At 49.5% G+C, this 15,378-nt stretch overlaps 1 protein-coding gene across 1 annotated transcript in view; it reads left to right on the plus strand.

Moving 5' to 3' along the window:
- The first annotated feature begins 2,353 nt into the window (after nt 1-2,353).
- Nucleotides 2,354-15,378, plus strand: part of TBX15 (T-box transcription factor 15) — a 98,240-nt gene continuing 85,215 nt past the window's right edge. Inside the window, exon 1 of the mRNA XM_040594944.1 lies at nt 2,354-2,555. Coding sequence (XP_040450878.1) covers nt 2,354-2,555 — 202 coding nt within the window. The remainder of the gene's footprint in view (nt 2,556-15,378) is intronic.

Raw genomic sequence — 15,378 nt, forward strand, 5'->3', positions numbered from 1 at the left:
GCAGCGCGGGGAGACCCTCGGTGAGGGACCCGAAAGGGGTCGGGGCTGCTTTAAACTGCCGACCCGTAAACCCACACTTAACTGGGTGGAAAACGTATTTCTAAGCTCTTACATCAGCCCCCAAATTTCGTTTAAAACGCCCTGCCTTTCCAACACCATTTCCTCTCGCTAAAGCGCTATAAATAATCCTCTGTTTTCTTGGGCTCTCTTTCTAAAGTCTCCCTCCAGCTTCTTTAAAAGCTTTCCTCGGTGTCTCTCTCCCAGACGAGTGTTTCCGAGGCTTTCGGGAATAGGGAAATTTATTTTATTTTTGTTAAATTATTTGGGAGACATTCCTTCATCGGGGAAAGGACACAGAGCCGGGGGACCCCGCCGGCAAGACGTGTGCCCGCTCCGGGTCCCCGCTCCCAGCTCGGTCCCGCTGCCGGCTCCCCCACGCCCCCGCCGCTGCCTCCGGCCCGGCGGTGCTCCCCGGGGCAGAGCGGGGAGGGGACACAGGGACAGGACACCCCGCTGTGCCCGGCGCAGAGCCCTCGGCGGGCGACCTGTCAAAGGCGATGTGCAAGAGGGGAGGGGAAAAGAGCGGCGTGGGGTGGTGGTGGTGAGGGGATGTAGGGCGGGTGATGAGGGAGCACAAAACCTGCTCCTCGGCCTAGATAACAGTTTAATTTTTTCCGGGGTTTTCCCGAAGAAACGGCTTTTTTTCTGGGTTTTCATCCCAAATCCCTCTCCGTGCGTGGGAACCCCGGCGGGCCGCTGTCACGCCGGCCAGAGCCAGCGCTTTAGGCCGGGGAGGGGGGCATGAAGGGCAACGTGGGGTCACTCTGGTAGCTAAAGGAGTTGTCGTGTGTATGTGTGTCCCCTTCACTCGTGTCCAGCCCCATCGAAAAACCTCGCCTAAAAAAATTCTCGCTCTCCCGGCGCTGCTGGAGGCAGCTCCGCGCCTTGGGGAGCATCGGAGAGACCAGCCAGAAATAATCCCTTCCTGAAAATCCGTGTGATTCCTCGCCCGCTCTTCCACCGTGGCTCGATCCGTATTAATTCCTTCCCTTACTCTGTAATTATTTATTATTTTGAACCTGTATTCGGTCCTCGGGATCGAATTAACTCCCGGCGGCTTTCCCCGGCGTATTTTCCCTGCCCGGTGTTTCGCTTGCCTTCACCTCCTGTCTCGTGCTCCCATCAGCTAACGAAAGCACACGGTCTCCCTTCGCCTTTTCAAATGCAGCCCGTGCTCCTTTGTCACGGCGAGCCCCCGGCTCCACGCGCGACCGTGGGAGCAGCTGCGGACCCGCCTCGCCGGCGGTGGGGGGGAGCGCAAAGCGAGCGGGGCAAACTGCCGCGTATCAGCCAGGAGCCGGCCGGGGGCTGCACCGTAGCTAAAGCGGCCAAAAGAAGCGGGAAAGGGAAAAAGCTAATTATAAAAAATACAATTCCCCCTTCCTAAAGAGAGGGTCCCTGCCCGGGGGTGCCGGCGTCCCTCTGCGCGGCCCAACACCTCCCACGCAGCCCCGCCGCTCCACGGACACGCGTCTTTCGGAAGGGACATTTCACCCCCCAGGCCGGTGCCGGTGTCGGACCGAGCACCGATTCCGCCGGCAGCGCGAGTAACGCGGCGTGAATGACGTTTAAACACGCCCTGACCCGGCACCCCCGGGTGGTAAAAGCCCCTCCGGGGGCCGTGGGTGGGGGTGAGCTCGCAGCAGCCGCGGGGAGCCGGGGTGCGGCGGGGCGAGTGCGGGGGTTGTTACCTCTCTGCATTTAGGGCTACGAGTTCCCCACTGCCACCCCGCTCTCCAAACAGTTAATTCTCCGGCCGGGGCTCCGGGCTCGGATGGCCAAAATTCCGAAGCCCGAGTCTCCCTCCCCGCCCCATTGGGCCGCAGCTTTTGGGTCTCTCCCGATCTCCCCCTCCTATTGGCCGGGGACAGGGTTTTTTTGGTGGTTTTTTTCTTTTTTTTTTTTTCTTTTTTTTTTTTTTTTCTTGACAGGCGCACGCAGCCTGCCTAACTCTTGCAGGGGAAAAAAAAAATCCCAGAAGTTTGGATCAATCAGAGAGAGACAGAAGGAAAGGGGAGAAGGGAAGGGAAAAAAAAAAAAAAAAAAAGCAATCCAGCCTGCAGCCCCTCTGAGCAAGTGCTGGGGACCTGGGCTGAGCACACCCTCCCGGCTCTGCCTACGGAGTATCCGCAGCCTCATGTAGTGCCTTCGGGAGAGTGAGGGCTGGTTCTTCTGGGGGTGCAGCTGGGAGGGGTGGGGGGAGAAAGGCGAGAGGCTCTGCCGCTGGTCCCCGGGCTCTGCGCTCCCAGCCACTGGCCGCTCATCTGCCCGAGGGTCCGGGCTGGGGGATAAGATGAGCGAGAGGCGAAGATCGGCGGTGGCCCTCAGCTCCCGGGCGCACGCTTTCTCGGTAGAAGCCTTGATCGGGACAAATAAAAAGAGGAAACTGCGAGACTGGGAGGACAAGGGGCTGGATTTGTCCATGGAGAGCCTCAGCCCCAATGGCCAGCTAGGGGACAACGAAGACCCGACTCAGTGCCTGGACCTCAACCCCGGTTAGTGCCATTCCTTTTCTCTCCGGGACCCCCAGCCCCGCACCCTCCCCGCCGGGAGAGCGGCGCCGGGCAGGGGAGCAGCTCCCGGGAAACATCCGGGGCTGGGGGTAGAGGAAAGGCGGGGGAAGTTTTTGCGGAGATTCCTTGGATTTTAATTTTAAATTATTTTAATTTTTTTTTTTTCCGTTTACGGGGACTTCTCTCCTACTCACTGCGACTTCCCCCTCCCCGTGCCTCCCCGCCGCCAACTCCGTGATCTCCGTGAGGGAACGCCGTGCCCACTCAGCTCCTCCTTCTCCCTCTCTCCTACCTCTCCCTGCCCGCCGGTCGCGATAGTCCCTCCCGGCTGTGTCGGGACACGCGTTTCGCCTTGCCCCGGCGCTTCCCGACCATCGCGGGGGTGCCGTGTGGGTCAGGGGCAAAGGAGTGGGGCACGGCACTCGCATGTCCGCGGGACGGGATCCCCCCCGCTCCTCTTCCGTGTGCCTTTCCGAGACACCGGCCACAGCCCCGAGCCTGCCCTGGCCGGGGATTCGGGGGGCGGGGAGCGAGGAGGGGGCGGCCGCCCCAGAGCAGCATTGCGCCGAGGCGAGGGGCGCCGGCTCCGCCGAACGATGGGTCCACGCTGCTCCGCCCCGCGCCTCGCGGCGGGCTCCCACCCGAGACCCCCGCGGGCCGGGCTCAGCTCTGCAGTGAGGGGCTGGGGGCCTGATCCTCCCTCCCGCCACCTCCCCCAGGATCGGGCCCGCCGGGGCTCCGGGACGGGGCAGCGAAAGGGGTTCAGCCGGGAGCTGGGCCAGCGGGTGACGGGGGGTCCGCGGAGTCGGGCCTCCTCCCGGGAACCGGCCCCTCGGTGTGCTGCGCGGTGTTTGGGGAGAGGGACGGCGACACTTCCCTCGTGGCATTTGTCCTTTTCATTTTAGACTTTTATTTGGTTATTTATTTTTGTTTTAAAAGGGAACCGGTAGCTTGCAGTGATCATTTGGCTCAAGTGAAACCCTCAGTCAGCTCTTGTCCCCCCCACGGCTGTTTCTCTCCGGTCTAAAACGACGGTCCCGCAAAGGCGGGCTGCCCCCCCGCCCCCGCTGCCCCCCCGCTCCGCGCCCCGCTCCCCGGCGCCTGCAGCTGGGGCGGAGGGAGCGGCCCCGCTCGCACGGTGACAGCGCGCGGGGAAAGCGGGTTTAGGTAATTTCTCTTTACTTTTAGTATTCGGATGGGGGGGAAGTGTCAAGCGATTTCTGGGCGCGATCCTATAAGAGAAAGGGCAGATACTTCCTCCACTGGCGCCAAGTCCACTCCGATGCACTTGGAGAAGAAAACACTTTTTTTTTCCTTTTTATTTAATTTTTTTTTTGCTCGACGTTCCCCGCGCTATCAATAAGCATCAGTTGCCCGAAACCCAGCATAAAAAACACCCCCAAAAATAAACAAAAAAAGGGAGAAAGAATTAGAGATCGAGATGTAAAAAAAACCAACCCTAACCCTCTGCCGTAAAAATAAAAAATAAATCTGTTAAGTGTTTTTGAAGGGAGCGAAAGACCAGGAACTGCGCAGACCTCGTCCCGCTTCGCTCTCAAGGAACCGCATTTCGCTTTGCTTGTAGCAGCCGCAGCCTTTCCCGGTGCGGATCCTAAGGAGAAGTAGGTAAAATCTGCTGTCTGGGAGCTCCCTCCCAGCGGAACGACGGGTGTAAAGGAGAGGAGACAGAAGCGATCGAAAATATCAACCACTAAAAAAATAGCTCACGCTTTCCGAGTCCTCCCCGTTCAAAATAATATAGCGAACGAAACAACAAAAAAAAATCCGCTTTGTAATAATAGCGCAGATATGTGCATTGGTCTTTTTTTTGAGAACCGTTTCTCGTTAGTTTTTAGCCCCAGTAGGATGTATTTCTGAACTGTCTAGAAATTTACTTTACCCATTTCTCCATGAATTCGAAATAAAAAAAACTGGAAAACTCCCCCTGCGCCAGACTGGAGAGCGGGAGAGAATGGCTGCTGATGCCTGAAACCTTAGAAAGCAAACGTGATGTTTTTCATAAAGCAAAGGAAATCAAGAACAGTTTGAGAAATCATTTTTTTAGGAGGTTGATAGACTTTAAATAAAGTCCGCGACTGTAATTTGCGCAGTCACTTCATTAAACCTAAATCCTCGCTGGTGTACCTTTGCTGCCGGGTGAGAATTGATTAGAGGCTCTATAATGGCCACCAAATTCCATCTTTACAAGACCCAATTAAGAACATTTTACACCTGAAGTGTTTTAAACTTGACAAAACTCCAGCGATATCGCGAAAAAAAGAAAATTAGAGAAGGGAGTTTTTATAGCGTCCCAAAGGTTCAAAACCAAAACTCCAAGTGGCCGCCCTCGAGTAGCGTGGGGCTGCTCCTTCCTCCGGGGATACTAGCGGTACGGGGGTGCGCTCCGGGCGGCCCCGCACACTCCGCGATGCACTGGGAAATCAGGCGGTGGTTTGGGGTGTCATAACGTGAATCGATCTGGCCCGATTTATCGATCGCTTCGCAGAAACCCCCTCGGTTCCCACCCGGAGGGCCCGCAGAGCTGGAAGCCCTCCGCCGCGGGGAAGCGAGCGTCGGCCGCGGGAGGGGGGGGGTCGCTTTCCGTTCCGCAGCTCTTCCCCGTGCAGATGGGGACGAGGATTTCTCACCCACGCCTTGGCCGTGCCCGGCGGGGGTTTTCCCCTCCGTGCCCGGCGGGGGGGTCGGCGGGGCGGCCCCGCTCCGGTCCCCTCGGTGCGGGTCCGTGCGGCAGCTTCGGGGGTCGCGGGGGGCAGCGCGCGTCGTTGCCCCGTTTTGGCTAAAGCGCCACCCCTTATGTGGGGTTTTCCAGCTGTGCCCAAACCCTTCGGTGACAATATTACCCATCCCGTGGCCCCCGGTACCCGGGACAGCCGGCCCACGGCCGCATCTCCCCGGGGCAGCGAGGCGGTGGGCTGGGGGGTGGCGGGCGGGGGGCGGCGTGAGGAAGGATGTGACATGCCAGCGGGCACAGCCCCCCCGGGCTGTCAAACGTGTCCCCCGTGCCCCCGCGTTAGGTACGTCCCAGCCATGAAGCTTGTCGCCGGAGTTAATGTGCTGTTTTACGAGACTCGTTTAAAAGGGGAATAAAACCTGGATTTTAATCACGTGCGGGTTTTAATCACGAAGCTGTGAAAAGGAGTTGGGGGTTAGGGCGGCTGTTCCCCCTTCCTCCCGCCCCGTCCACGCAGGGCACGCCACCCGTGGGGCCGGGGGTGCTAGGGCTGGCGCTGCCGCCCCGCAGCCGCCCCGCAGCCGCCTCGGCCCTCGGCTCCCGCGCCGCGGGGAGGAGGAGGAGGAGGAGGAGGAAGGTGGCGGGCGTCCCTCGTCCCCTTGGCAGGTTTGGTTTCAGAGGGCAGCAAAACAATGGGCTCGGGTGTCTCCTGGGTATTTATAGATTAAACCTGAGCAGCGGGAAAGGTCGCGGGGGCCCAAGGCGTTGCCTCCCTTGATGTATATGTTACCATCGTTTGCAGCCGTGGCTGTCGTCCACCCTTCCCTCTGCCACCGCAGGGGCGCGGGGCAGCGCGGGCAGAGCAGGCGCGCCCCTGCCCCCCCGGGCGGGGTACCACGGGTTACATGTTGTGTCTGGGGGCGCATCCCCCGCGGCCGCGGTCCCCCGCACGGCCGCTGCCCCGGGCGCTCGGGCTCGTTGCGCGGAGGGACGCGGCGGCGGCACAGCTAAACGTGCGGCTGAGAAACCCGGCACTGCTCGGTGTGGGACCGGCCTGGCCCCCCAGGCAGCACGCCGGCGAGTCTGCAAACGAATTTCGCCAGCGCTGGCCTCATAGCGCACATCCCGTCTGTATTTTTGATTGCATATGGTAAAAACTGCACACAGCAGTTGAAAAAAAAAACCAACCAAAACCCAAACAACGGCCAGCAAACCAAACCAGGACATTGTTGAGAGTTTTCTGTTTTGCCAGCCCGCAAAGACATTGCATTACGAATTGTTTTTCGTTCCGTCTGTTTTTCTGAAGCTACATTAACGAACTACTGCGAGGCTTTGCGGCGCGAGAAAAAAACATTTTAAGACCTACAACGTGTTTGTTACAGCCGCTTATCCATAAGCTTAAGATCCGATAGCTTGACAGAGCCTTCCGTGGCTGGCAAGAACAAACCGACCATCTCTTTTACCACGGCGTGTTGTTTCTCCTGCCTGGCCCTGGAGGCTGCAGGGACACAGGGACATCCATCCCAGCCCACTCCCCCGCAGGGCACCTGCCCCTCACCTCTGTGCTCTGCAGCCCACCCCCCCTCCGCAGGGGCAAACAGTTTCTAAGAGTGGGAGAAACGGGACTGATAATGCAGGATTGAATACTAATAATGATAATAATGATAATGATAATACTGATAATAATACTGATAATAATAATAATAATAATAATAATTTACCACTGCTTCTGAATGCTTATATTGATGAAGTCCCATTTTTTGAGCAGCGGCTGTTAAAACCTTGAGCAGGGAGTGACTTAATTTGGTTCCAAATGTAGTTTCTCACTTCAGCTTTGGTTTGAGTGCTGGGTGGATGGAACTAGGATTTCAAGAGCTGGCAGGGAAGTTTTTCTCATCTCTTTCCTGAGGTAGGGTGAATTGCTGTACACCATCCTTTGCACGGTCCTCGAGGCTCGCCAATGAGCAGTGCTCCGTAACAATGAGGTGTAAGACAGAGTGTCAGCTTTGCCTTTGGCAGAATTGCTAGGGACTGGGATTTATTGATGCGATGCCTTTCTAGCAAATGCGTGTGTGACTGGGGTTGTATGAATTCATTCCACCTGTTGGATCATCGGTTCGCCTCCTAAAGAGGGAGTATCGCGCTCAGATCCATTGTTCCCTTGTGTATACGATGGAAGGAAACATGAAAATCTGCCCCTGGTAACTCCTCTGCTTGCCCGTACTCTGGCCGCAGAGCTAATGCTCTCGCCCTTCCCAGAGGAGGTGGTTGCAGGAGGCAGATGGAGCTGTCCAGATGAGAGCCAGGAGAGCCCTGGGGGGCTCGGCAAGGGTTGCCTTAGTCAAGTTCATACAACTGTGACCTTGGAGCCGGAGGAGACAGAGAGCAAGAAGGATTTGTCTCTGTGGCAATATGCATCTTACTGCACTGGTGAACTCCTGCTGCTGGCTTTGCGAAACTCCTCCTGCAGTGAGGTGAATTGCTCACGTTGTATTAAGGGGGCAGGTAATAGAATAATAGAGACAAACCTTACGGAACAGCGGAGAATTAGAAAAAAGGCAGCGTGTCAAACGTCTTCTTTCTTTTATATGTATTTTAAACCTGCAGGGTTTTTTTACACAGGTTTATTCCATCTGCTGGCAAGGGGAAAGCTGCTGTTTCAAAGGACGTTTCTTGTCTTTGACAAGAACTTTGGGAGAATCCAAAAAGCTTCTGTTACAAGCAAAAGTCAAGTAATTCCTTACAAACCATCAATCATTTCTCCCTCCTCCCACTTGGGACTGAGTGCTTATATCAAATATCAGCCCAGCTAGCCTCTCCTCGGGCAGAAGTGTCCTGCTTTATCTGTATCTGTCTTTAAGGAAAACTGATGCTTTTTTCAGATGGAAAAGTTGAAAGCTGTCTTCCAAGAGCGCTACATTCAGGAAAGAGCACTTGCATTGTTTTACAACACAGGCGGTACCACTTACATCACTTCTATTCACACAGATCACTGCTCCTATTTTAATCAGCTGGATTCCTGTGTGAACCTTTGCTTGCAGTCTTATGTCTTCAAAGGTCAAAGTGTGTGGCTTTTGTTAAGTTATCTTTTTTCCTGCCTTCTGATCTAGATTAATAAGCTTACACTAGTTTAAAAAATGCACTAAAATTGGTCTGAGAGCGCTCGGAAAATTCCTGGATATATGGAGACTGGCTCATATGGCATTTACATCAGTTCCTGTTGCAAGTAAAATTTATTCAAGTGTGATTTAAATCACCCCAAGTGTCCATATTGAAATCCGTAGTTTATACCGGTGACGTAAAATCGAGTTCAATGAAAGAAACTTAAGTTTTCTAAGACTAACAATGTTTCAGAGATCAGCAGAGTTTCCTGGAGAGGCTGAGCTTGCCAGTGCCTGTTGATGGAATCATAGGATTTTTGCTAGCTCTTAGCAGTCTGACATCCTCCTGAGCAGCACAATGACTTTGCAGTAATGGGATGGGACATTATGGTTAAACCCTGTCAGCAAAGGCAGGGGGGGTGTACAGGCAAATGGTCAGTGTCTGTCAGCCTGGCAGCTGCCTGGCTCCTTTCAGTAGAGCTGCAGTGGGCACCTGGGTGTGCAGGGAAACGCGAGCAGTGCCTAATCCTGCCCGGAGCAGCTCTGCGTAATGGGACATCAACAGAGTTGGCTTTTCTGGCTTATTATTCAAGTTTCTACAAGTAGAGAGTACTGTGCAGCAGCACTGAGCCATTTTGATTTTCAGAGACAAAAAATGGTGTAGCTTGGTGCTGCTTATTTCCAGTACTAGTTCACACAGGTTATGGTTCCAGCCTTTCTGCCTGCGAGGCATCTGCTGCTACAAAATCCAACGCCATTGCATTTCGTGTGGTAAAAGCTGTAGTGTGCATTGGTGAGAAGGGCTAGGGGAAGCTAACATGGGGTACGATAAAATGAAATTGGAATATCTTTGAAAGCAGATTAAGAAATTTTGAAACTGTGAGAGGAAGTGTAGTGCCAATTCAAATTTTAGCAACAACATTCATGGCGGGGACATCTTTTAATTGCGTATTCTGCAAGATTAGAAAACAATGAATCAGTAAATCAATCCAAGAAGTGACAAAAGCACTTGTTAAAATAATATTTACAATAATATTTACATATGCCATTTGCTCACTTGAGCTATTGATCTGACAGTGTTGTGAAGATGGTGAAAGGACTGTCTGAGTCCAGCCCTGTGGCAGAGGGCTGCCAGTGTCTGCTGTATTTTTGCAAAAGAGGAATTCAGAGGAGGATTTTTCATGTGGGGACTGAGCAGAAAAAAAAGTGAAGGTGATGAGGAGGCATTTAGGTTTTCTTGCATAAAAGCTATTTTTTTAAAACCTTTATTGAGAAATGGGAAAACTTAGGTTTTGGCCCACCTTTAAATATTTATTTTTGTATCATCAAACTAGCTCACATTTTTAAGTTATGCAACCATTTTAAAAATGGATCTCCAAACCACCTTGTTTAAATGAATTTAAAAATATTGTTAAAATAAATTGTAAAATGAATTTGCAATTAAAAATTAAGACATTTAAATTTAGAAAATAATGAGGTCAAGCATTTGGACATTCAAAACTGCTTCCCAGTTTTTCATCTTCAAAGTTCTTTGCCACGTTCTGCAGTATTTCATAAATAAGTTTGCATTTCTCTGAAGCTGTATTTTCTTGGTCAATTCACTCTATATATTTTTTTTAAAAAAAGTTCAACTAAACTCTTGCATGGTAGATAGAACTCAGTCCCTGCCCCAGGGGACAGTTTCACTGCACTGCATCTGCACCTGCTCATTCTTCTTAAGGCTTTTGCTTTTTGGGAAGGAAATCTTCCGGTATTGTTAAATGGACATTCTCAGCCGTGTCCACACATGTGGCTCTTGGAAAGGAGCTTGGGAAATAATTATTGCCAATCGCCTTTAAAAGAACCGATTTATCGTTTTTAAAGAGTACTTCAGCAACTGGTTAAGAACTGACACAAATCATATTAATAATCAGCCCATTTATATGAACGCAGCCACAGCAAAAATGGTTTGAAAATCAGTGAGCCAGGGCACGCAGAATGATTATGAATGACTTACAGTTCTTCGACTTCACTCAGGGACTGGATGCAGTCTTGGCTAGCATTAACTTTTTTCCCATGACCAATGAATTAACAAACCCAAGCCTCAACTTTTAGGAGCTTCAGGAAATAGAGAAGTCCCCAATCAGAAATCTACCCACAAACTAAGGGGGAAACTGGAGACACCAGAGCACCTTTGCTTTTAATGAGAGTGAAGAACTGTGCACGATAGACTTCTTAAGAAGCTGCCCCAGTTAATAGCAGTATCCCTAAATAAGGTACCAAAAATGCTGACTGACTGTGTGGATGCAGAAAATAATTCTAAGGAGAACACGTCATAACATTTAGAAACGCATGGTGCATATGATGAGCAGGTTAGGGGGTCTTCGAAGATAGGTTCTTGTTCATGTTATGCCTGAAATGCCTGCAGATAGTTCTGTAAGTATGAGTTTGCTGAGGAAGGAGAGACCTTGGGAACAGACGGAGAGATTCACAGACAGGCTGTTTTTTTTCACCTACTTGCCACATCAGATTGTCCTCAATCCTGCTCAGAGCATCTATTTGAAGGTCAGTCATTAAATGTTCATGGGTGTTACTGTCACCACTTCTACAAGCCTCACTTAGTTTGGTGAAGAAATTATTCCAGCACTGTCCTGTCATCCCTCTTTTGGCTTTGCACATAGATGCACTTCGCACAGAAAAGATGCAAATGTGTTTTTATTGTGCTTTAAGCAGTCTTTCTTCTCTGTGTGAAAAAACAGTAGAATACCTGTAGAGCAATCCTTTGTACCTCAGACCTGAACGGAAACACTCCCACTGGCTTTTGTAAAAGCAGACTTTGGCCTTGAGGTTGTACTGGACCCTGCTGCTGCCTTAACTTGTAAAAAAATAACATGCTATAATTGGGATTGGCAATCCTAATTTTTCAGTTGACGTATCCTCTTGCAAAGCTGTGTATTGCCCCTGAGTTTGTCCCTTTATTTATCAGGTATCTGCAGAATTAGAAAACAAAGACACTAGAAGTGTCCTATGACATTGCAAAATACAGTAACGCAAAGGCTGCATGGAAGCGCGCTGAGGAGGCAGCTGCTAAAGGAGGGCCTGATTCTGTGAGGGGCTGAGCATCTGCATTTCAAAGGCCTCGATGGGGCCGATTTGCAAAGGTGCAGCTCTTGTGACCTTATTTTCAATGTCATTAAGGATGTGTAATTGCTCCGCTCTTGACCTCTAGCTTGATTTCTGCTCTGAGATGCCCTAAACAGCCAGTGGTCACCCAAGCACTGCCTCCCCCTCAGCACAGCTGCCAGGGTCCGAATCGCTTTGACTTACGGATGGGGATTTCTTTTTTGTCTGCTGGAATGCTGTGTCAGTCTGTAGGAGTTAAAATAGTCATGACAGTGAGGTTAATGCCTGGATGATCACTTTTATGCTATGGAAGGATCATGTTTTCCTCTGGTCCTCAGTTTTTCTGCAAATGGCGTACATGGTATGAACACTATCAGGATGGGTCAGATGTAGCTTTCTGGATTATGCCCGTCTTTGCAATTTCTAAGTGCTCCTGCCTTTTTAATGTGTAATACAGTAAAACAGTGCTCCACACAAGGCAACGAGGCTGTTATTTTTAAACTGAGGAGTTGTTTTTTTACTTCAGAAAATTTGATCTTTTTATGCCGAAAGGTTGTAGGAAGCTGAGAAAATATAGAATCCAACACATGGCCGTGGGTGCCTAATGGTTTTTATTTTGCTGCAGAATTTAAAAGATAAATAGCAGATTTATTATTGTAGGATTTGGGGGTTTCCTGTGCCAGGCTCCTTGGAGCAAATAAAAAAAAAGTCTTCATTTACCATCAAACAACCCTCGCAAATTCTCCATCTGCCTAGCGGCAAAGCAGTCACGTTATTGACTTCAGTGCTGGGGAGTGTTACCCACATAAGACTGTACCGTCACAGTTCTGTTATGCAGGTCCCTGCAACGCGGCCGGAGCGGCGGAAAGCCTACACTGCCCCGTCAGACTGCTCCCGTTATTCCGTACATAGTGATTCTGTTTACTCCATAACTCAGGAAATTGCGCTTGGGCTGGGGAGAGGGAGGGCGGCTGTGGAAGTGCCTAGCAGTGTGCCGTTACAGAAATGGACAGTAATTAATAGCTTTTGTGAAAATATAGTCATATAATACAGATTCAGGAAAAAAAATAAAAATCCATCCCAACTTGTTCTGCTTCTTGGAATGAAAGATTCAATTGTGAAGCAGCTGTTTATTGCGAGTGTTTCAAGACTGATTGCTCGAGTTACATAATTAAGGTGCTGAGCATCATTTATCCAGGGTAATTTGGGAATAGTTAATTTAGAAAAAATGGAGAGAGGCTTGACTGGGTACATGCGGGGCACACAAGCGAGTAATCCACTACGGTTACAGCCTTTAACAGAAAAGCAGTTCAGCCCCAAAAGGGGATGGCAAATGTCTGGGGTATTTGTTGCCTCTGCCCTTTTGCCACGCTGGATGCCCTGCCCTTGGTCATGCTCTCGGACAATCCCTGGGCTGGGGGGGCCCGGCCTTCTGGAGGTGCTGACTTGTCCTTGGGCTGGGAAGTGGATGAGGAGTAACAAATGCAGACGAGGAGTGCTGTAGCTCAGCCTGGATGGGGACTGGGGGGTCCCTCGGTGGGGAGAAGGGACACACCGCCCCAGCGGGCAGAGCGGCTCACCGCCCTGTCAGCTTCATTTGCATCCCGAGTTGCATGTGTGCGCTCTCCTGGGGATGGAAGGATGGTGAAACCGGGAAGAGACGTGTTAATAGGGGCAAAGAGTAGGAAACCAGGCAGAAAGGGGGGATCACTGCTGGGGAGGGAAGAGGAGAAGGAGGCAGGAAAGGGAGCAGTGCAGTGCTTCATTTCCTACCCACCGGCTGCTCGCGGCATGAGGAGGAATTAGAAACTATTTTCAGACTTTCTCCCTGCATCTGGGTACCCTCCTGGTTGGTTTTTTCTTTTTCTTTTTTTTTTTCCTCCCCCCCTTCTTCCCCCAACTAATGTATGGCATGGTTCCTATAATGAAATATACCATTTAAAATAGTTTCTGAAGGCAACTTTGTGGGTTGTACCGGACAAATGTGATCATTTGGTGTAGCTTAGATATGTGAGAGGCGTGAGGGGAAAAAAGGGAGAACCTCTCAAATAAGCAGACGTTCTCAGGAAAAAGAGCAAGGTTTCTTCCCATGGTCTTTGTTCTTCATGGTTTGAAGTGAAAAAGTTAGGCATTTCAGGAAAAATTGTAAAGACTCTTCTACATGAAATATTTTCTTTTACAGTGAACTCAACAGGATTTTTTAGAAAAATATTTTAAATCCTATTTGCTACTTTCACTACTTTTATTCAGGCCTTCAGCCTTTTAATAATCAATAGGTGTTACATGTGGAGTTGTTTTAAGTCTATTTTATTACGCAGTTGCATTGACTGTACATTATTGATTTCTATTGTATATAAAGTCAGATATTTATGCTTTATATTATTAATATTTAAATTGTCAGTGTACAGAAGTTTTTTATGTGCTGAGAAAACACATTAGTCATTATTGCAGTGAGTGTAGTCATTTATGATATAGGTATACCTAAAGGCAATTTCTAATTGATAATTAAATTATGCATAGCACATTTCTTATTGTTAAGGAAAGAATTAAACTTGACTTATGATAATCAACTGCTACCGATAATTCAGTCTTCCCCCTCTATTTGAAATTTTGACTTGTTATTTTGTTTATTGTGTATTTTTCCTGAGGGTAGGGGTGGAGGGGAGAGGGAGGCAGCTCTTTTGCACAGCAGCAATTTTTTTTTGAACTGTCACTTTGGCTAGGGCCACATAAATTACATGAAGAATTATGAATAATAGTAATGGTTTCTTATTACAATTATTTGTGAATTGACCCTTCATCATTTTATTTATGAATATTCAGATGATTGCTGAGTATTCATGAAAATGCTTGAGAGCCCTGAATTAAAATCTAAATAATTACATCTCAGATGGTTGCTATTCACTGCAGCATTTACACAGTGGTGTTTGCTGTGCAGATAAATGGGAGGAAAAAGATGGAGTGTATACTAGTTATTTTGTGTTTCTTTCCTGAAAAGTGTGTTTCTTTTTTAGTCTTTTTTCCCTGTTTCCGCTTCCTTTTTTCTTTACTCCAGATGCACGGTTGCAGTATTTTTGTCTCGTCCGAGTCATGACTTTTCTCCTGTAAATCAGGATGCTTATCTAACTTTATTTCTGAAGCAAGAGGTGATTCGTTGTTAGCACTCGGGCTGTTGCACATACTTGGACTGTTGCCTCTTTGGGACAGCCCGATGATCTCCTTTGCTTACATGTAACACTACAGCAGCGTGTCAGTCCACATCCAGGGCTTCGGGACATTACAGTTGCACAAAGAATAATATTTTGAAGGTGTTGCTGGTTAGTCACCTTCCTTTAATAAGACAACATTCACACCAACCGTTTACACTGCGGTTGGTTAAATTTTTTCCCGTGTACATACTAAGATGCAATCTTCATTTCATATGCCAGACTTTGCTTCTTTGAGCACAGCAGGTCAAATGCTCTTAACCCTTCCCTGGTATCTCTGTCATTAGGGAAATGGGGACTTCAACTAGGATTTGTCATTATGTTACTTGTGGTCTGAGTTTGGCATCATTTAATAATGAATTCAAAGGGATGCTTGATGATACTCGAGTAGGAACTCAAATCTCAATACAGTGGAAACCCTAAATGAATAACGAAGAAATAATGAAAGCACAGTTCTGTGAAGTAGAACAGAGATCGTGTGTTGTTTCTAGTGAATTTCTAGTGAAATCTTTATTTTATAAAGGAATATTTTGTGAAAAAAAATCAGAAATTCCTGAGGTATGATTCTTCTTCCTCTGTCTAAGACTTTGAGAGAAAAGCCCCTTTCTTCTGGTGTATCTTAAAAATAAACAAGGGAGTAGAAAGCAGTAGTTTCTCATTTGTGGGTACAGAGAGCCATCTGAAGCTGAAGTCTCAGTCTGCAG

The sequence above is a fragment of the Falco naumanni genome, chromosome 5 (assembly GCF_017639655.2).
Source record: "Falco naumanni isolate bFalNau1 chromosome 5, bFalNau1.pat, whole genome shotgun sequence".
NCBI lineage: Eukaryota > Metazoa > Chordata > Aves > Falconiformes > Falconidae > Falco > Falco naumanni.